We start from the raw sequence: 22,241 nt of genomic DNA on the forward strand, positions 1-22,241 counted from the left end.
TGTTTGGTTTTCAAAATGTGGTCTCCTAATATCCTTTGAATGTATTTAGCTGTAGGTGAAGGGTCTTTTATCAGACCCTGCTAGATCTGAAGCAGGCTCCCATAGCAAAGCATAAAGCCCCTAGGATTGACTTTAAACCAATGATCTGCTTTTGTTTTTTTCCCCACTCCTTTAATTGCGTTGCTTTGATCCACCCCCAAAAAACAAATGTACAAACCTGGCCACATTTGAGAACGCTTGGAGGAGAATACTGCAGGAGAGTCAAGTCATGAAAAAGCTTTGCACATGGGGAGAGCAAAAAGCTGTTCAGAAGCTGAAGGGCAAATGCTTCAGTCAAATCTGAATTACAGGTGTGCATCTTTGCTTTGAACAACTCTGTTCATTTTGCTAGGGACAAAGTGGTGAGTTTGAATGTTCCTGCTGCTTTGAAGCACTGAGATCAAACGCCTGCCCTTGCTGGAGCTAACAGTGCTGTTACTTCTCAGTATTTTGCTGTTTAAGCAGGGATACTCCAGTCCTGGAGATACTAATACAATCTTGTCCTTATGAATGAGCAGACCTGGATGGCTTTCAACTTTTTTTTCAGACCTGAGTCTTTGTCCAAGTGATCAGTGTCCTTCAGATATTTCCTATCACAGTTGATTGCACAGCTTTCCAATGGCAGCCAGAGCAATTGCTTATATGGAAGCTGATGTTGTTATGGTATTTATTGAGTGGTGTGTACAAGCTGGAAATGGGGAAGGAGTCTGAGCAACAAGTACCCAGCCTAGTTTTGGAAATCATTGTCAATCCTGGGTGACAATTGTAGGTACAATATTTATAGCCATCTTCTTGCACAAGAATTACGCATAGAAGCCTGGGAAATTTGAATTCTTCAGGACAGAAGTGGCTTACCTTCATGATTGCATCCAGTATCTCCATTACAAATCTAAATAGACATTACTCTTGTGCTTCTGTGCTTTTTTTAAGCATCAAAACACCATGTAGCTCAAAAAGGTGTTGCTTGTTTGTCTCTGTACTAATGGCTGTTGTATGGAATGGCTCATTTATAGAACATCTCTGAGATGTGGGCCATGGTGAAACAAATGACTGATGTTACCCTGGTTCCTGCTAGCGATGCCTTGAAAGTCCGGACCAACATGGAGGTGCGTATGGAGTTCGTGAGGCAGGCTCTGCACTACCTAGAACAAAGGTAAGGTGAATGCTCTGGGTAGCACGGTTTTAGAGTTCCTTAATAATAAGCCAGAATGACTTTGTAATGCACACAAACATACTGACAAGTCAGCTACCTCTCACTGCTTACAGAAGTGTCTTGTTGCCTGTCTTTCCTGCAGGGCTTAGAGCAGCCACTTGAGTATAAAACTGTTTTAGTTAAAAACTGTTCTAGTTAAAAAGCCCTCGAATCTGTGGGGAGGTTGTTTAAAAGACACAAAGGCTTTTTGTTCTTTCTTCTATGTTGCCCTTATCTCTATGACAGATATAGAATATTTATGTAAAGATTTTTCACTTGTGCAGTGAGATCTATTTCCCCTCTGCACAAAAAAAATCCCCTTTTGTATAGTCCCTTTCTGATTGCTGATCACTGTCAGGAGCTAGCGCTGGGAGGAAGTGAGGACAGCACTGGGGACAAATCTGGTGCAACGAGTCAGGTTCTGATCATGTCATTTCTACACTGAAAGGTTTTTGTAAAATTTGGAGAGGCTGAAGCTGGGATATCTAGCAATGATTTTCAGACTTGGGAAGGTGGTTTACTGTCTGTATCAGAAAGTATCAGGGGGGCCTAAGCTCCTTGGCCAAGAAAATGCTTGGAGAATTGCAGGCTATGGAGCAGCCCAAAGCTGAATCCCTGGATGGCTGTATTACCTATTCATTGCACATGTGGATATTGCAGTGTCTCTTATCTAGTAGCTGCCGATGTAATGCCAGCAGGCTAGTTCAGCAGTGGAAAGCAAACAATAGCTGCAGTGTAGTGCGTGGGCATTTGTTACAGATACAGATCTGCCATCTGAGCCCAGAAAGTGCTGCGCTCTGATACAGCACACTGGGAAGAGATGTTTTCATCTCCTGGCAGAGCCTCTTCTTGGCCCCTGACAGTAGGTTGCCACACCTCATCAGCACTTGTTTGTCACCCAGGGGTGGTGGCGGCCTGCCTGCCTGTGCACAGATGAACTGACACATCGGAAGGATCTTCTGTTTCCAGTTCTTCAGTCTCAGCAGTGTGCGATGAGCCAGTGACTCTTAAGCTGATTTGCCAAATATCCAACTTGCTAAATTTGCACGGTGCCATTAACTGCTAACTGAAATTAGGAATTAGTTACATATAGTTCCCCCATGACCCTCCCAACTGTGGAAATTGGGCCCTTCAGGCTTGATTTTAAAAAAACAAAACAAAAAAACCCCACCAAACAACTGTGCCTTGCTTTGTAGCTTTTCTTTCCTAGCAGGAATTGGCTAATACTGGGGTGTTTCAATGCCTCACCAGCCTGTCACACGTATGAGGAGGAGATGTAATGCTGCTCACAGCTGTTCTTGCATTAGTTGCTTTGGAGCAACAGTGATCTTAAGCCCTGAGGAGCATATGCTTAACTCAGCCATAACGTTAGTTATCAAGATATGCTGATACTTGCTTATGTTTAGCATAGCCTTTCAGTTTTGCATTCTGTTGTTGCACAAGTCTATTGTGTGCTGAAAAAAACAAAACAACAACAACAACAACAACAAAAACCCAAAAAAACCCAAAAAACCCACCTTCATGTAATTTATTGCTGCTGCTTATATAGGTATTCCTTCAGTGTACAGACTTCCAAGACTTCTGCTTCTAAACATGAATATTAAATTGATCTGCTTTGATTAAAGGCTTTGATGGGTTATTTTAGAAGATGTTCTCAAAGCTGCCTTTACCAGTTGTTTTTCTCTAAATTCCCCTTTTCTCTGTGATTTTCTTCTGGTAAGTCCATGGCCCTAAGGTTTGTATTTGTCCATAGGGCAGGGAGGAGAGACAAACACATCTGTGGTGTTTAACTGTTCTTTTGTGACAGGATTGAGAGTTAAAGCATTAGGATGGAAAGGCTTTTTACCAGTTATGTAATTGAGTTTAATGTAGTACTAGGAGAACCTGATGAGAGGAACTTCACAACAGAGTTGAACCTGGAGCAGTACACCACAGACTCCACACATGGTGTCTGTTGAGACTGCTGAATACAAGGATCTTCCTAAATTGACAGAAGTTTTTGCCTCATTTTGTTGTAACCATAATGTTTGAACATAAAGGTAATTTGCTTTAAATGCCTAATTCTGTTGGATCTGAAAGGCAGTGGATGTTTTTGTAGCAAGTATATTTCAGTCTGTTCACGTTTGTTTTGTTTGTGTTGTTTTTCAGTTACAAAAATTACACCTTTGTGACAGTCTTTGGAAACTTGCACCAGGCTCAGCTGGGTGGAGTCCCAGGGACCTACCAACTAGTCCGCAGCTTCTTGAACATCAAACTCCCTGCACCTGTCCCTGGTCTCCAGGTATGTCCATCACTTTTAGCAACTGAGCTGAAACAATAACACAAATCTGTTTGCTCCAGCACAGCCACGAAGCTAATGCAGCCTCCAGTGGTTTTTCTACTGTTTAAACTGCTTTTAGGGCAGCAGGCTCTTATTCCTTTTCTAGAATTTTTTGTTAGGAAAATGGAAGATAGTAGACAAAATCACTTTGAGTTCAGAGCTAGTCCCAAAGCATGGTGCTGCTCAGTAGTTTTGAGTTCTAAATTCTAGAAATTATGGTCTCTTCTGGTGGTCTTTTTAGAGATCAACAAGTGAGTATTAAAATATGTTATGATGTAATCTCCCTGCTTTGTTTTTTCTCCTTTTTTTGCACTTATTGTAAGATGGTGACACTAGTTGTTGATGACTAAATATGTAATTAGTTAATCTGAATTGTAGCCTGAGCCTTTTATTTAAGAATCTGAATAAAGTCCTGCTCACCTGCACATAATAGAAAGTGCATCGTTGCGCACCTGCAAAATTACCAGATAAACAGGCAGGCTGGGTTGAAAAATTAAAGTTAAAAGTTAAATGAAATAATAATAAATTATAGCATTGAAGAGCACATAGCTGAGTCTAGCTGTCCTTTTCTTACCTGCTGAGATCCATGATTAGTTTGGTATCTTTCTGTTTCAATACAAATATTTTTAATACCTCAGTGGTCTAATCCAAGTCCACCTCCTGGGTGGAGAGGCTATCTGTATGCTAGTTCTGGGTTTGTCAGAACCTCATTCAGAACTGAAACCTGGGCAAGCAAGAGAGTCCCATCCTTTGCTGCTAGGACGTGCACAGCTTCCACAGGACTTAAACCTCATGACCTCTGGCTTCTGTAACACAAACAGAATTTTTTACCAAAATGGGTGTGTTCGCATAAGGGCAGAAACAATGAATGAGGCAAATGATAAAGAAAATTAATTCAGATATGCTGCTTTTTTTAAAAAAAAAAAATATTATTTCTTACTTCATTTTCAGGATGGTGAGGTGGAAGGCCATCCTGTCTGGGCACTGATTTACTACTGCATGCGCTGTGGAGATTTGACTGCAGCCATGCACGTGGTGAAACGGGCACAGCACCAGCTGGGAGAGTTTAAAACCTGGTTCCAGGAGTACATGCACAGTAAAGATAAAAGGTAATTGAGAACTAGGAAAGATCTTTGTGAGGGATGGGAATTGCTGTGGAGTGGTGAAATAATCAGTGGCTTGGTAGAAATATAAGAAGCTCAGGTCTCTTCTGGTGGTGATGGCTGCCTGGTGTTTATATTGCCTACCTAAACTACATGTAAGAAGTTTGCATATTTTAATTTGTGGCTTTGAAGTCTAGAAATCTCCATAGAGAAAGAGTTGTTTGAAAACATGCAAAAATTTACATTTCAAAAATAATATAGTGGTGTAGCTTTGCTTTTTTACTGTAGGATCATCCAATGGTAGGATACTGCATACAATACATCAGATTTAGTCTGCTGTCACGAATCCTGTGTCTTTTTTCCCCCTGCCGCTTATTTTAGTTGAATTTCCTTTGGGGAATGCTTTTACTACACCTGTTTTCATAAGAATGACACACAATAAAAGCAAGTAGTGTTTGCTAGAGGCCTTTAGAGGCATTCACTCTCATTCTTGTGCTTATTCTCCTCTTCCAGTTTTTGCTATCCGTCGCTTGACAGAGGCCTCTGGCCAAACTACTGATTGTGTGGTTGCAAGCAGTTGAGTTAGTGCATCTTACGGTGTGCTCGGAACTCTGCTGCGGTGTTTTAGATTATCTTCTTTATCTTTCCAATTGCAATGAATTTCAAACAAGCGCACGGTCACCTATTGCATTATAGCTGTGCTCCCTTCAGGGGAATGGCACTGTGCTAAGGTACTGACTGAAATTGGGGGAAACCAGAGGGCCCAGGTAAGTGCCAGAATGTGAAAGAGTAATATCCCACCTCAGCCTATGACAATTTCATTTGTATGTGGGAATCCCTCATCCTGCAATGTGTTGAAGGTATTAGGGCACTTCAGGTATGAAAATGTGAGCAAGAACCTATCAGCTTGCATGTCTTAAAAAAAGGACAAACTCAGAGGAAAAAAAATCAAAGTGCCGTTTACTGAGTAGTGTGTGCCATGTATTCTTCTGTAAATTAACCTGGTTTGTAGAGAATATCTAGGAGTGCTCATTAGAATAAGATTGTTCCAGAAACCTTAGTGAAGGTACTGTCATTGTTTTCATTACAAACACTTTAATGAGATACAGTATAATTGATTTATTTTGGTTTAGTTACAGCTAGGAAAAGGTACTCTGCCTACAGATTTGACGAACAATGTCTTAGTCTAGGAGAACATTTTACTGATTCAGTTCTGTAAATACAAGAGGGTACAAGAAATAGAATGACAAAGAACATTATGACAGTATTTAGTGATAAGGATGAAAGTGTCTCTCCTAAAACTTCATGGTACAATGACCTGCGCACTTGTTAGTTACTAACTGAAAGAGTTCCGAAGACTTCGTGAGCTCTCTTTTTCTGAAATTATGAAATAGCAGTCAGACAAAAATAGCTCATCTACCACAATATTAATGCACCCCTAAAGAGGCTGGTTGGTTTGTTTTTTTTCCCCTGCAATGGGTATTTGAAGATGATTCTCCATAACTTCAATTACATGTTTAAATTCATGTGTGCAAAATTACCTACAGACGTAAATAGAAAGTGCAAGAAATATTGGCCAGTGCTTAATGTCATTATGCCTTTGCTGTGAATATGCATATATTTACACTGATTTGTATCTAGGTTTCCTCATACAAGGAAGGAGGGGTTTTATGTCTTTTCCTCCAATCTTTTCCTTAGACTATCTCCTGCCACAGAAAATAAACTGCGTCTTCATTACAGACGAGCTCTGAGAAATAATACGGACCCGTACAAAAGGGCTGTTTATTGTATTATTGGCCGTTGTGACATTACAGATAACCAGAGTGAAGTTGCTGATAAAACAGAAGATTATCTTTGGCTAAAAGTAAGTGTGGAGTTGGAATTGTGGTGGTGTTTGTTGGTTTTTCTCTGTTTTTAAGAACAGGTCTAAATGGTATTGCATTTCTGCACCGCTCTGCTAACCTTCCTACTTCTAGGTCTGGTGTTTTGCATCAATGTAATGCATGTGACTTGACCTTGCAGATAGTGAAGGGCTGGGAACCCGAGTCCCAGGGCTGCTTTGTTACCCTCTGTACTATGAGGTGTTAATTTGGGGACACTTGTCTTTGGAAGTGTTGTGTTCTTCATATGACACTGATCTTTGCCAGCTGATTTTACAAGTGTTAGCTTGCTACAATGAGGATCCTTTGAATTTTCCTTTCTGGTTGGATTATGGCTGAAATGTTGGTGTCAATTGGCAGAAGACGACACTGTCAATGTCTTTATAGTCCAAAGTCCTTACAGTTCTGGTGGGGGCATGATAGATACTGGTCAGTATCCATTTCTCTCCTTTATCAGAAAGAGGGAGTAGAATGATATATTTGTTAAGACTGGGTAAAAAATATATTGCTTTTAATTATAGCTTAGTGAGTATTCAGAGTCCCAGCATCGGAGTTTGATGGCATGGACGGATACAAAAGGACCCCTGAGTCTGCATGGATTTCTGCTGTTGCAGCGTTAGAGATATTTGCTTCCCAGCAATGGATGAACCTGATGTTGTGACTAGAAGTAGTTTCTAGTCAGCTGGTGAAATCTTAGGAGGGGTTTCAGATGGATTGAGTATCTTCTAAGTACATCCCTTGTGCAAGGTGAAGTTGAAATATCTGTGCTTCTTTTTTTTGGATGTGTTTTTTAGCTGAACCAAGTGTGTTTTGATGACAATGGTGCAGGTTCTCCACAAGACCGACTAACATTATCACAATTCCAGAAGCAGCTGCTAGAAGACTATGGTAAGAAACCACAATACTTGGGGCTCTGCTTTTCGGCTTAGCACACTTTCCAATTGTTATTGCAGAAACCCCAGACTCCACATAAAAAACCTTATAGCTCTCCACTAGTGATAGGCATCTTTAGGGTGTTCCTGGACAGCCTGCTTCCCTAGAGTAATGGTAGAATTCAGTAAGACACAGCGAATAAGTCCTGTGTGTTCCCAGCAATCCAGAGAGTGAATAGTCATCTGTAAACAACACTGCTGCTATTTGCACTTTATCCATACTAAATTACACATTGTTTTCTCTCACCATAAATACGCTAAGGTCTTTTAGCAAAACTTCTGTCTTTTGGAATACGGAACAGAAAAGCAATCATTACCACATGTATTTTATCTGTGCACATCCATTGTTCATTGTTTCCCTTAAATTGCTGTTTCAAGCAATTTTCTGGGGACCCAAATCACAGGAAGTTGTAGGAACATCCACAGCCCAAGAAAGTACCTTTTGCTGTAATCATCTTCCAGTCAATCAAAATTAGGTCACTTGGACTATCCAAAACAGTTTCATTTCCACAGCCTTCTAGTTTGTAGCATCGTTCACACCCAGATAAAAATGAGTGGAAAAGAAATACAATAAGCTACCATTGGTGTCACTGAATAGGAAAATCCAGGTTTTTAACATTATTTGTACCACTTGGCATAAGTATAAATGAAGACAAAAAGTTGTGGTCTCTAGAGAATCTATTGCAGTCTATCAGAGTTGGTGATTCGTTGTCTGAAAAGAACAAAGGAACTTTTTTGAGCAACTGTTTATTCTCTTTCACTTCCTGAATACGTCTTTATGTTGTGGCTTTTTGTGATATATTTGCAGTGAAACAGTTATAGATAAGCCACTGATGTGTGATTAGGTATTCAGTTTTGTCTAGTGTGTTTGTTTGTTGGCACTGAATAAACAATAGTGATGCACTGTGACAGGAAGTGTCCACTGTCAGTGATCTCTGATTGCAAAATCATTTTCACTTATGCTCTGTGTATGTGTTATTGGGTTTTGATTTGGTTTTTTTTCAGGTGAATCACATTTTGCAATGAACCAGCAGCCTTTCCTCTATTTCCAAGTATTGTTCTTGACAGCACAGTTTGAAGCTGCAATTGCTTTTCTCTTCCGGACAGAGCGCTTGCGTTGTCATGCTGTTCATGTTGCATTGGTCCTGTTTGAGTTAAAATTGCTCCTGAAATCTTCTGGTCAGAGTGCACAGCTATGTAAGTCCTGCATATTTACTTTACAATAACAGAATATTTTCTGAGCCCTTAGAACACCCTGTAGACACTACAGGTCTATGTAACTGATCAAACAAGCAGCATTTATCAGAACAGTCTCCTAAAAGTTAATTGTTTTAGTTGTATTAGAGCTCTGGATCGTGGCTCTGGCAAATTTGAGATGAAGATCAGAGCAATGTCTCCTGGCATTAGATTTTCTGATACTGTTGTTTCTGACATTGCAGTAAGCCATGAGGCTGGTGACCCTCCTGGCGTCAGGCGTCTAAATTTTGTGCGGCTTTTGATGCTTTACACCCGTAAGTTTGAATCAACAGATCCAAGGGAAGCTCTGCAGTATTTTTACTTTCTCAGGTAGGAGCTGATATATATCTCTAGATTTTCTCCTAGTTACTAGTGCTTAATTATTCTTATCTGAGAAGTCCTTAGAAACAGGAGTACCTTCCTCCTTCCCTTCCTTTTGTAGGAATGAGAAGGACAGCCAAGGAGAGAATATGTTCTTGCGCTGCGTTAGTGAACTAGTAATTGAAAGCAGAGAGGTATGTTCGGCCATGTTTTGCCTTCCTCACTTAAACTGGAATTCATTTCTTCACTGAAATCTTTATTAGGCAGGACAGTCTTAAACAGTTGTTTGCTCTTTCTGATGCAGACCTAGATGATGGGAGATCTTGCAATGACCATATGTTTAAGATGTCTAATCATGTCTTTTTGCCTGTTACTTATATACAAATAATTTTTACATGGATCACCATTTTTCATTCATCCATGACTGCATCTTAGTACTTAGTAAATATGTTCTGAAATATGTGCAACTCATCTCTCTATTTTTGTTTTCTTTTTTCTTACTTTACATCTGTGTGGATATAGTTTGATATGATTCTTGGAAAGCTGGAAAATGATGGTAGTAGGAAGGTGAGTTGACAATTTATGTTTGTATTTTACATAAAAAGTAAAAACCATGTGTGATTTCCTAAGTAGTCATGCGGCTAGATTGCTTTTCTTCATTTTTCAGTAGCCAAATTATTGCTGTGTTTGAATACATACAAGTTCTCCAAGTACGAGGTCCTTTTACAGAATAATTTATGACCTGCCCTAACAGAAGGCAGATCAGGAGCTGTAGGGCAAACTATGTCCCTGTAGTCAGCCAATGTAACTAAAGAAACAAATGCCATCAGGTAACTTCAGTGAGGTCAGAATTTCACCTTTACAGTAGGAAATGCAATTTAGTGCACATTAGTAAAAAGCAATTAGTAAAAATGGCATGCTTGTAAGTGGGCGTGAGATTGTTGTGTGCACTGAGGTGGGTGTGTGAAAACTGTCTGTATGACATTATCCTCATTCACCTCAGAGGAGAAATGTATTGCAGCCCATTAAATATTCTTGTAATTAAGGGAGCAAAGGCTAACAGACCACAGGCATCGCCACAACTGATCTGTCCTCTCCATATAGGCGAGGGTAAGTACTGGATCAAAGATCAGCCATTTTTAGTTATGAAGGATCTTACTTCTGCTGTAAAAGTAGTAATCTAAAAGTAAAACATAACCTTATGTGGTCAGAAGATAAAGGAAAGCCTAAGGTTTTACCTGAAAAGAGGAGAGTGCATGCAAATGATTAAAATTTTAGATAGTCAATGAAGTTTTTCTGTTCAGTGCAGCAACTTTGGCAGCTTTCTGTGTAAAGCAGACTCCAGAATAGTTTAAATCTTAATTTCAAGATAAGGGCTCATGCTGCAATCATTGCTACTGTCAAAAAAAAAAAAAAAAAAAAGTTATTTCTGGCAGGATTTCCTTTTAGATGTTTTTGTTCTGTCAGTTTAAAAGTGGTGAGATTGCACACACAAGAGCAAGGTAATCTTTACAAATGTTTTTTCATTTTACCGTTCTTTGTAAGGTAGTTTTTACATTACCATCAGTGGTGAATCCTGTTTTCTTGACTTTATTAAATTCCTTTTAAACGTAACTGTATTATTGTGTTTCTTTGGTATGAAACCAGCAATCTTAGCTTTAAAATAAATTCTGCTAGATGATATAGTCTTACTTTTACATCCTCAACTACGGTAAAATCCTTTCCAGATATCCTTGACTCTTTCCTCTCTCTTATTCTTCTTGTGTTTATTGTTTCTTTTAAAATTCTTGTTGCCCTTGCATTTATCTGTGTAAGATTTCACTTGCAACCTGTCATGCCAGTATACACAAACAGCATCCCTGGAGACCCTGACATGTTATGTGCTGAAGTCTTTTGTGTTTTCTTCTCCTCTGTAATGTGTGTCATCAGCAATTAAAATAATTTAGAATTTGACCTGTTATCTGGGTCATTTTGAATGAATTAGAAACCACAGATGTTTCAGTGCTGACTCCATTCTGGAGACAGTCTCTCACAAGAGCTCTTTCTATTTTTAATGTGTCTCTTTTGCGCGTTCCCATGGAAATGTGCAGGCCATTCTAATCGTAATCCAACATGTAAAATATTCATTGCCTTGACAGAATATTCAGGAGTTTTTAAGCATTCTGATTTGTATTCTCTTCTCACCTTTCATTTTTGTCTCACCTCTTTTAGCCTGGAGTGATAGACAAGTTTACAAGTGACACAAAACCCATTATTAACAAAGTGGCTTCTGCAGCAGAAAATAAAGGATTGTTTGAAGAAGCTGCAAAACTCTATGACCTTGCAAAGGTAAATATCCTCTATGTGCTGCCTTAAATATGTACCTGGTTCACCATTTTTTTTCCAAACATTCTCCCTGTGATTAGGAGGTCAAATTTAATCTTGGAGATTGAATTGCCCTTGTTCAAGCAGATTACTTCTACTGCCCTTAAAGCAGAGCCATTGGCTGCATGGAGAGGGGTTTCAGTGTGCAAACCCAGATTGATTGCGCTCTAACCCATTCTGATTTAAGACATTCTGGTTCTTTTGAAGAGATTGCCCCATGTATGATTTTATTCTGGCTAGTGAAGTTATTTACCTGGAGTGTGCTCTTCCAATTTCATAGATGTTGAATTGAAGTCTAAAATAGTTGGGCTTTATAGTGAGTATTCTTGTTTCCTTTTTGAAATATATTTGAAATAAAAGTGGATACAACCATAGCCACTGTTTTAGAAGAAAATTAGGGGAAAATACTTTTTCACATGAGCCAGCAGCATTATGTTGCTCACAGCTAATATGATCTTGACTCTTTATGGGAGGGAGGCATCTCTGAACTTGCACTAGGCACCACCTTTCTGCTTTTTCAGTGAGTTTAAATCACTAAGTTCCATCATGCTCCTTTTATTTGTGTGTAACTTTAATACCAACAGAACCCTGACAAAGTTTTAGAACTGATGAACAAGCTCCTCAGTCCTGTCGTTCCCCAGATTGGCACTCCCCAGTCAAATAAAGAGCGTTTGAAGAATATGGCTCATTCCATTGCTGAGAGGTAAGACAAGGGGGCAGGACTGGGTGATTTGCCTGGACCTGACCTTGGACTGTCGGTTCAGTGGGTATTAGTTCCTGATTTTGTTTCTGCTGGCTGGACCATGGCATCTGCAGCAATGCATTCAGGAAGACAGAGAAGAGGTCAGAATTGACCCTGTCCTGCTCATGATGGCTTGTAGTACTGAAACCAGAAACATAATCTTCAGTGGCAGGTCAGGTAAATTTGCCAAGAAGCTTTTCCTGATTCACCTACAGATAAAAGGGAATTGCAGGATTGCCAAATGGAGACACAGAGTCTAGTAAGGAGCAATAAATGTAATGAATTACATGTTTTAGATTATATCAAATATCACAACAGTTGCAGACTCATTACACACAATTCACTTGTTTGAAATAGTGTTGAAAGTGCTACAAAACCAGTAATTCTGAGTTGTAACAGCAGAGCGGTGAGTTCAGTAGCTGTCTGAAAACTGTATTTCACTGCTGCTTTAATGAAAGCTAAAAAAGGAACATTTAAGCTGAGGTGTTCATATCGCTAATGTAACCAGCAGCCCTCATTTCTACAGCCTGTTACTTTAGGAAAGTGCCATGTGGTGTTTAGAAAAGAGAGAGAAATGGAAGTGACCAAAAGGAATGTCACCTGCAGTGTCGGTATGCTAATTAGGATGTGCATTTAGAGACATCAGTGCTCAAGATTCATTAGCAGCTAGAAGTTAGGACTAACCTGCTTCTGAAAGGTTGTAATTCCAAAATAGCTTTGGGATTTTTTAAAATCATCTTCTTTTGGTGCAGCTTGTCACAGTGACCACCATGGACAATTCCTATATTTTACTAGAGCAAAATGTGGGTACCTGTGAGAAATGTCTTACTGTTTTTCTTCCACCATTCTGGTGGGGAGAGAATAAAAATAAACAAAGCACACTTGCTCGCACTTTGAAATTGGGAGGACAAATACAGAAATGTATTGATTTCAGTCAGAGGCCTTTGCCTTTCTTGTTTTGACAAGTGGCAGTCACTCCTCCAGTCAGCCCTTCATTTAGTCAGGCTGCAGACTGAGTGAAAATTGGTGCCATATTGACTTAGCAAGAGACTCATTTGGTAGCAGACGTTAAGAACTAAACCTGTGGCTTGATTTTAAGCTTCAGCAATAATGGGCTTTGTTTTGCTACTTGCTTTGATCTCTGACAGTGCTAAATATTACTGTTCAATAATGCCACTTTACACCTGCAAACCTTCCATGATTGCAAAGCCAGAGCAGTTCTGGCTAGCTCATTTTCTTGCCAATTAAATGTAATACAAGGGTTGTTTTTCATGTACAGTACTGCAGACAGTACTGTAGTGATGCAGCTTTCCTCCTGTGCATTCTTGTGATGTTTTTGGAACAGGGGAAACACCCAACAGAAAAGGCCTATCTGGCTTCCTCCTCTGCAGCAGCATGGTGTGTACAATGCAGTTGACCACTCTTACAATATTACTTTGAGGAAGGAGCTCCTTTCTGACCTTGTGCTGTTAGGAGTGAGAGCAGACAGCCCTCCAATTCATCTCCTAGCAAGTGTAGCTAGAGAGAGCATGCAGAAGTGTCTAATCAATTTTTAAGTCTTAACTTCTTGCCTGAAGCAGGCAGTTGTGCTGGAGAATTGTCCTCTGTAAAACAGCATGCTAAACGTGCATGTACAGCACTTGCCTTGCAATTCTCTGGTTCCTGTCACTGTTTTCCCCATGAATATGGGAAGTGTAAACACTTAAAAGGAAATAAATACTGGGTTTGATGGAAAACTAGAAGAGAATTAGAAGTATTTTTAAAAAGCCACTTTCTGCCTCCTGGTTAAAGGAAATTAAAGCTGTCCTTTGTTAAATGCCTTCTGTCCTTGTGCTCGATGTTTCCACTTCCAAGAATTGTAAGAGCACGTTTATAAATGGTTGCCATTTTGCACAATAAAATTGTAAAACAATGTCTTTCAGGTACAAAGCTCAGGGGATAAGTGCAAAGAAATCCGTTGACTCCACGTTCTACCTTCTGCTAGACTTAATCACGTTTTTTGATGAATATCACGCTGGTCACATTGACAGGGCCTTTGATGTAAGTTTCAAGAGTTCTGTTTGAAGTGCAGCCTTCCTAATGCCCTTGAAAGCCCAGAATGTCTCAAATAACATCACTTAAAACAAAAAATTGTATTTAATGAGTTAGAAGCTGCTGCAATGCTATAGGAATTTAAAAATGTGTTTCTTCCCTGTTGCTTGATAATCGGGAAGATCTTTCTGGAGCTATTTTTTAGACATTGAACAAAATATTCCTGCTACTCAACAAAGTGAGGAGATAAACCAATAAATAACAGTGAAATGATTTCTCTCGAATGGATTCAGGAGCATTTCATTAGCACTTCAGAAACATACTTTAGTAGTATATGGTACATAGGACGTTCGTTATCTACCCTGATTCCTGCTTTCATTTTTTGAACGCCTAAAGCTTGTACTTCGTTAGTATAGTTAAGTAGTATACTTTAGTAGTACATGGTACATACTTCAGTAGTATATGGTACATAGAATGTTGATTATCTACCCTGATTCCTGCTTTTCTTTTTGAAGATTATTGAACGCCTAAAGCTTGTACCTCTTAGCCAAGATTGTGTAGAGGAAAGAGTTGCTGCCTTCCGGAATTTCAGCGATGAAGTAAGTAATGTCTCTTGATTTTAGCTTCCAAAAGCCTTTTGCTTTGTGTTGTGATTTAACCCCAGCCAGCAACTAAGCACCACGCAGCCGCTCACTTGCTTAACCCCCCATCCAGTGGGATGGGGGAGAAAATTGGGAAAAGAAGTAGTACTCATGGGTTGAGATAAGAATGGTTTAATAGAACAGAAAAGAAGAAACTAATAATGATAACACTAATAAAATGACAATAGTAATAATAAAAGGATTGGAAGATACAAATTATGCACAGTGCAAATGCTCACCACCTGCCGATCGATGCCCAGTTAGTCTCCAAGCGATGATCCCTCCCACCCCCACTCCCCCAGTTTATATACTAAATATGACATCACATGGTATGGAATACCCCTTTGGCCAGTTTAGGTCAGCTGTCCTGGCTGTGTCCCCTCCCAACTTCTTGTGCTCCTCCAGTCTTCTTGTTGGCTGGGCATCAGAAGCTGAAAAATACCTTGACTTTAGACTAAATATTATTTAGCAACAACTGAAAACATCAGTGTTATCAACATTCTTCTCATACTGAACTCAAAACATAGCACTGTATCAGCTGCTAGGAAGACAATTAACTCTATCCCAGCTGAAACCAGGACACTTTGTTAAAAGGATCTTAAAACCGTGTCATTTCATTATTCTTATTCATTAACAGGGAAATAGAACGGAATTATTTTGCATTCGTACAAGTAGACTCTTTGCTTGCAACTTTTTCTCCTTAGTGCTCCTCTTTGGAGCACTAGAATTCCCTACCCAAAAATCCTGTCTTCATTTTGTAGAAGGCATCTGCAGATCTGAATCTCCCTGAGCTTACTGAGTTTGATTCAAGCTTTCAGCTGTGTTGCTGACTTAGTTCTTCCATGCTCTTAATGGTCACCGAGCGTTTGTAGGGTCTTGTGTTTCCTTCCCTCCAAATTAGAGGAACTCATATATTTGGTTATTAGCAGATGAAGCACATGAAGCATAATGGAAGGCTGTTATTGCTCTTGAACTATTTTAACTGGAGGATGACACTTCTCTTACAGACAGCGTTTGTGTGTATTTGAGTGCTTTGGAGTTTTTTGTATTTAGGTGCTTTGGGTTTTATCTGACCTGTTAGCAAACATGAAGGTGCAGCCATTATGCATGTCTGTCTCAAAACTCTGGGTAAGTTGTTTTTTTGCCAGGTGGTGCAATCACAGCAGGGGTGACCATTAAATGTATGACTATAGGAGTAAATATTGACCATAGTTATCATTGCTTGGTTTTCTGATGTCATATAGCAAGGTTAATGATTCTGTCAACCTGTTCTTCATTGCAGTATGTCCTTCTTTTTTTTCCCCTTCTTTGTGTAGATCAGGCACAATTTATCTGAGGTCCTGCTTGCCACCATGAATATTTTATTCACCCAGTATAAGAGGATGAAAGGCACAAGCCCAGCCACTCCTGCCAGACCCCAGCGGGTAATGGAAGACAGAGATTCGGTAAGATTATAATCCTCGCTGTTTGACAAATTTTCCTACTTCCTTTTTCCCCTGATTTCAAGGGATTGGGCTTCAAATAACTGAATCTCTAAAGGTCTTCGCTTTTGACTTGCTCAATTACTTAGAGTCTTGGACTACTCAATTTCCTCAGTTACTTAGTCTTGAGACTAGTCTCTCATAACTTCAGCTTTGTGTAAAGAAAGGATATTGCTCTAAACGGCATTGAGCTAATTAAGATCTACTACACCATATATCCACCTCCTAGCAAGAGAAAACAAGTGTTCAGTTTGCTTCTTGGTGGGATCTTAACTAGTTAACGGAAGTGGACAGTGCAATGTCTCTAGGATGGTTGGTGTTGCTGCCTTGACAACTGAGCTGTTGTTTTACAAGAACCTGATTTTCACTCCTTTCATTTGAGTTAGTGCCCTGTTCATGCAAAACTGATTTCTGGCGGAAAGGCCTTGCTTGACTTCTCTCCTTGGCTTGCTTCTGTAGTGACGTGGGCTGGCATTTTCAAAGTGTCCTTGGGCAACACACCAAGATGATCAAGTACATTCTCTTGGTGAATGGCTGTGGCTGTTTGCCAGTGTTGTTCTGCTGCCTCTGCAGCAGAGTGGGCAGTTTCCAGGTATGGTAGTGCTTGGTCTTGGCTGCCTGGTTTAAATGGCCGACAGGGTGGGTTTGACTTCACTGCTGCAGTTAGTGCTGAAGCATTTCCCCCACCCACTGATAGGACCCTACACCTTCAGCAATCCTCAAAATAGGCGCCACTTAAAGGACACAGCTAGATTTGCAGGCACTTGCCTGTCAACATGCTGTGTTGAGCAGAAGGGTACTCAGCTTAGCTGTCGTCGAGTTTGGTCTTGTAGCTTTTATTAAGTTAAAGCTGTGTGCCACAGGCACTTGAAAACCAAGGCCAAACCACTCATCCTGTCTTACAGATTAGGAAATAAATATCAACTCCTTCTGAGAATGAAAACCAACTTGGGCCACAGCCAGCTTTATTCCAGGCTTTAGTCATCTGCAAAAGTGCCTTTGATCTGTAAATTGCAATATTGGTAAAAGTCTTACCGTTTTCAAATACATAAGAAAATGAAAGGCTCAAGTAATGATACAGCTTTTGTTTTTGGGGTGCCATCTGTGTGTGAGCTATGGGATCCTGCCTTGCAACTATGCTTGTACTCTAGATTGGCAATGTTGGAGAAGGATACGTGCTGCTTGGGCTTCTCCCACCTTAAATTCTGCGCATGTGAAGAAGTCTCAGGCTAACGCAGTCTGTTAACCTGCTCTGTGTGTTCGCAAGGTTGGCACTGAGCAAACAGCCTTACCTCCTTGCTTTCCAAGGGAACCATTTATTTTGGTTTTGTGATTTCAGTCTTGTGCCTTGTGTAGAAGCATTTACCATCTCCATAGGGGTGTAATGCTGTCAGGTGTCATCTCAATATGAATACCATGACCATGGCCTGCCAAAGATTGTTGGGCTGATTGGCAATGGGATCAGTAGCTTTGCTGGCAGGAGCTTGTGTAGAAGGAAGCCACTGTGACATCGTATCATGTCAACAGCGTGCCTGTTACCACAGTGTGCTCAGTGTGAGATGCTTCATAAACATGTTCTGTGCTCTCGTGTTGTTGCAGTTGTGGAGATCAGCTGATGATGTACCTTGCTAAAAACCCTTGACAGTTTTTTTCAGGCTTCAAGTTTTTGTTAATCAAGCTTCTGGCCTTGTAGTGGGATCTCATGGCAGCAGGGTATCAGTGGTGTTGGAGACACGGGGTTTCTGAGTCATGAATCTCTGGCTGCTGTATGCAATAAAAGCTGTGCTTAACTGTCAGAGGGGACAAGTGCCTGCTGTCTCTGCAGTCAGGGAGGCGATAAGAGAATAATAGTTATGTGACTGTAATGTCAGAAAGGAGCATAAATCTGGTTATGTAGGGTTAGCTAGAGAGGAAAAAAATCTACAGCCCTGTATCTCCCGGCTGCCTAAAGATTTGCATGCGCCGAAGAATACCAGGCATGGCCACATGGCAGGTAGGGTAAGAATAGCTTTAGCACGTGTTCCCCTTTCTTCTTACCCTGAAGAATTTCCTCCAAGACTGCGGGAGCAGGGAATCTAGATTGCTTCAGTTTTCCTGTCTGGGAAGCAACTTGGGCAGTTTTAGTGGTGGGAAGAAATGAGGGCATTTCAAATGTGAGAAGAGAGGTGTTTCTTCAGCAAAATGTCCCTGTTTACCTGAACAGAGATGGCAGATACGAGCTTCTGCAGGCTGTGCTTGACAGGAGTTTTTCTTGTGAACTTCCCTGGGAGAAAGGTAGCTTTTCCTTTTTCCATGGGGAAGCAAATTTTAGGTGAAATCAGCCTCTTCCAGAACCTTTAACTATCTCAGCGCATTGCCCAGTAGACAGTGCAAGTGAAAAATGACCTTTCCTTGAATAGGTCTTTGAACTCCCTGGGTTTTCTCTAGATCGTCGGAGCAGACAGGTGCAAATCCCTCTGTTCATCAGAAGAATTTGAAAACATGAGACAGTAGCTGTTTGTTAAGTCTGAGGCTTATTCCATGTAGCAGGGAACAGAGTCCCCCGGAAACGTGGCTCTTGAATTTGCCTTCTGGCGCCAAGCACTGGTCTGCTGACTGCCCTAAGCAGGATCCTGCTGTAATGGGTAGGGAGTAGAGGAGCTTTGGCAGGAACAGTGTGGACCTGGCAGCAAAGGCAGGATGGAGAGGAACAGTACCTCTGGAGCCCCCTGAACCTAGTAATGCTCTCTGCTAAAACATCTCCTGTCCCACTTCAGAGATGAAATGGGCTTTATTTAGAAATGATCAGGTTCGGAGTCAGAGCTGGGCTTTATGCATTTTGTTTATTTCAGAATGAAATTACCTAAGCTGTGTTTTGAGTCTGTCTGTCTCTCTCTCTCTTTCTCTCTTGTTTGGTTTTTGTTTTTTTTAATGTGTATACATTAATTAGTTTGGGGAATGAGGGAGAAAAGTCCTGTCCCACTTGGTCTGATCCATTTTGTCAGATTTCAGGCAGAGATTGCAGCAAGTCAAGACTGCAGTACCAGCAACCATGGCTGCAGTGACAGCCCTGACCCAGATGCTGTGAGTGCATGACAGCAATGTCATATGCTCCTCGCCCCAGTCTGGGGTGGCGAACTCTCTGGAGCAGCCCGAGGGTGTTAGCTGGGCAGCAAAATTAGTTCATGAAAGGAGTGGAATTCTTTTTTTTTTTTTTTTTTTGGCGTGTGGTCTTATTTTAAATCACAAGTGACTCTAACATTCATTAAGTAATTACAGCCAATAGAACATCTAGACCTCCAGGCCGCTCTTAACCTCTGCAAACCTCTGTTTGTTCTTCCTGAAGTATTGCAGCCTATCATGTTGTTTTGATTTTTAAAAATAGACCAGCTCTAGTATCATTGCTACGGAAAAGGTAAAGAGAACAGTAACTTGCACTGCTCCTCAGCCTTTCTTAGTCACAGTGAGAGTTTTTGCCTCTTACTATTTTAATTCCAAAGAGTCAGACAGACACCTTGACATGCTTTTTTTCCATCTACCGCCTGTTTTGACCTCCACCAAAAAGTAGCAGGTCAGACATAATTACACGACCTCATTGTGTAACAGATTTGGAAGCAGACTAGAAGTGTTGACTGTGACTGGAACTGAACAAGTAATTTTCAGGCCACCTTGTTAAGTAGCCAATGCATTGGTGTTAACTAGGTGGTAACTTAGAGCTAGGGAAACTGTCCTGGGAGCTTTTAGCAATTAGGTCAGTCTCAGTTTTGCTGCTTACTCCAGAGGCTCACTGATGTGCTGCACTGCCTTCTGGCATTCCTCAGCTGCGGTGCTTAAGGAGATGGGAACTCTGGTCTGTATTTCACCCAGGCCACTGGGCTTTGTAGACTGTCATGGCTTTTCTTCAGACACAAAAATAAAACCAGAAAATTAAATGGCTGGGATCTCAGTACTAAAGAAAACTTAATTTCCTGCCCCATGTGTTAAGTTGGAGGTTTTTTGCACAGCTGAAGCAGTAACATTTAGACAGTGTCTTGGGAAAAAAAAAAAAGCATATGAGCATCCCAGCTTTTCTGTTGCCAGCTTCCAAAGCTCCTTGGTTGCCATTGAATAACTGACTGGTTTAACAGCACCCTGGGAAGGGGATAGAATTGCCCACATGGACATCACGGATGGTGTTTATAACTGTTCCCAGCCATGTAATGGGCTTTGGTCACTTCTCAGTTTTTAAGTTCCTGCTGTCAGAGTTACCATCCGCATGCCCACAGCAACCAAAGCTGCTTCAGCTTTCCCTGCAGTCAGCAGATTAAAGGAAGATTTAACAGTGGGATCTTCTAGTACAGTAATTTAGAGATGCTTAATATTTAAGAAGATGACACTGTGAGGAATCAAAACCATCAGTCTGCACAGTCTTCCATGAAGATTCAGGCTTTCTGTATTCTCCTGACCTCTACCAGTTATCAGAATGATTTTCCTTTTGATTTACTAACAGTTTTAACAAATGAAACAAATTATTCCTGAATTCCTTCAGCTGTTACATAGCCTTCTGGTGTGCAATAAGGGGTTTCATTATTTTAGGCAAAGGTCTCTGAATGTACTTGGTATGTATACTTCCATTGTGTTATGGAATGAAGGGCCTTTAAGGATGTTAGTATGTTGTAGGTGATGCTGGAGACCTCCAGGTGCCGGTTTGTTTCTAGTGCTTCTGCTTTGAGAATGTTAATGCTGCATTTCAGCAGGGTCAACTTTATATTTTGCAAGGTGGGAAAGAATCCTGTTGCCCCAGGAAAGCCCATTTCATGCAGAAATTACAAGATTGCTGCAGTACAGGAATGCCCCACATTGTTGAAAATGTTTTTTCCTGGGTAATTTTAAATAAGTGGGATTTATTTTTTAATTTTTTTTAAGCAAAAGGGTAGCTCATCATGCTTTTAATGGTTGGAAAAGGAAATAATTGGATTTCTTTCCAAATGTGGAGATCTGTTATCTAGAGATCAGCTCTGAGAAATAAAGTTTACATTTGCTTGTTTGAAAAGGCAAGTGTTTAACTCATGTCTAACTCACCTTTCATTGTGGTTTTTTTTGATACTGAAGTAATTGTACTTTATTTTTCTGGTTTTTAGCAACTTCGATCTCAAGCTCGTGCACTGATAACGTTTGCTGGAATGATCCCTTACAGAACATCGGGAGACACGAATGCAAGACTGGTGCAAATGGAGGTCCTTATGAATTAGCAGAGAAGCTTTTGCTTAGGGTTGCAGCAACCCATGCCTGTCTTTAGTACGTTCAGAGGGTGGGACCAGTATAATTTTGTATTCTGTATTTTTGTTGATGGAAATAAATTTCTTTGATTTCTATTTGTTTTTTGACATTTTCACTGATTTTTGCGTTTTTATGTTTTTATTCATTTTATTTTAAATTGGCTTATATTTAGAAAATTATTCTTAATTAGTTATTGGGCTATGCAGAGGAAGAAGTCATGGATCTACAGTAGGGAGGTGAACAAGCAATTCTGTAGCAGAAGAGGAAGTGGAGAAGAAAACTTTGATTTATTGCTCACTGAACATACGGCTTAGAAATTTTAGGGTTTTTTGTTTTTTGAATGCATGTTAAATGTTGAAAAGCTGTTTATGATACACCACACACATGACACTGCTGTCAGTCCATAACATTGTCTTGTGTGGTATATGTGTTTATGCAGTGCAAATGAGCTCAGTGTGCTGCAGAGACTCCTTTCGCTTAACGAAGTTTAAACTCTTGGATCAGTGTCTCAGATGTACACAGCTCCGCAAATCCTGGAGCTCAGTTGAAGCTTTTGCAGGAGCAGCTGGGATTGGAAACAGGTATATTTTAGTAGGAGAGATTTTTGTGATCGACACGTGAGTTTTTAGACAGTTGCATCCATAAATGATCCCATATCAAGTTCACTAGAAGTAAGGAAGCTGAGCAGAGAAGTCCAAGTGTGGATGCATTGGGCATGGGT

General features: G+C 40.4%; 1 protein-coding gene across 6 annotated transcripts in view; it reads left to right on the top strand.

Annotated features, from left to right (window-relative positions):
• The window catches only part of NUP93 (nucleoporin 93), an 85,677-nt gene extending 64,062 nt beyond the window's left edge, over window positions 1–21,615 (top strand). For all 6 annotated transcript variants that reach the window (XM_069793768.1, XM_069793771.1, XM_069793769.1 and 3 more), the window contains 15 exons: window positions 1,053–1,192; window positions 3,380–3,512; window positions 4,503–4,660; window positions 6,353–6,518; window positions 7,329–7,422; window positions 8,472–8,663; window positions 8,906–9,032; window positions 9,145–9,217; window positions 9,546–9,590; window positions 11,235–11,351; window positions 11,972–12,090; window positions 14,052–14,169; window positions 14,676–14,759; window positions 16,118–16,246; window positions 21,382–21,615. In XM_069793768.1, coding sequence (XP_069649869.1) covers window positions 1,053–1,192; window positions 3,380–3,512; window positions 4,503–4,660; window positions 6,353–6,518; window positions 7,329–7,422; window positions 8,472–8,663; window positions 8,906–9,032; window positions 9,145–9,217; window positions 9,546–9,590; window positions 11,235–11,351; window positions 11,972–12,090; window positions 14,052–14,169; window positions 14,676–14,759; window positions 16,118–16,246; window positions 21,382–21,492 — 1,806 coding nt within the window. In that variant the 3' untranslated portion in view covers window positions 21,493–21,615. The remainder of the gene's footprint in view (window positions 1–1,052; window positions 1,193–3,379; window positions 3,513–4,502; window positions 4,661–6,352; window positions 6,519–7,328; window positions 7,423–8,471; window positions 8,664–8,905; window positions 9,033–9,144; window positions 9,218–9,545; window positions 9,591–11,234; window positions 11,352–11,971; window positions 12,091–14,051; window positions 14,170–14,675; window positions 14,760–16,117; window positions 16,247–21,381) is intronic.
• Window positions 21,616–22,241: the final 626 nt, after the last annotated feature.

This window comes from Haliaeetus albicilla, chromosome 10, assembly GCF_947461875.1.
Source record: "Haliaeetus albicilla chromosome 10, bHalAlb1.1, whole genome shotgun sequence".
Taxonomy (NCBI): domain Eukaryota; kingdom Metazoa; phylum Chordata; class Aves; order Accipitriformes; family Accipitridae; genus Haliaeetus; species Haliaeetus albicilla.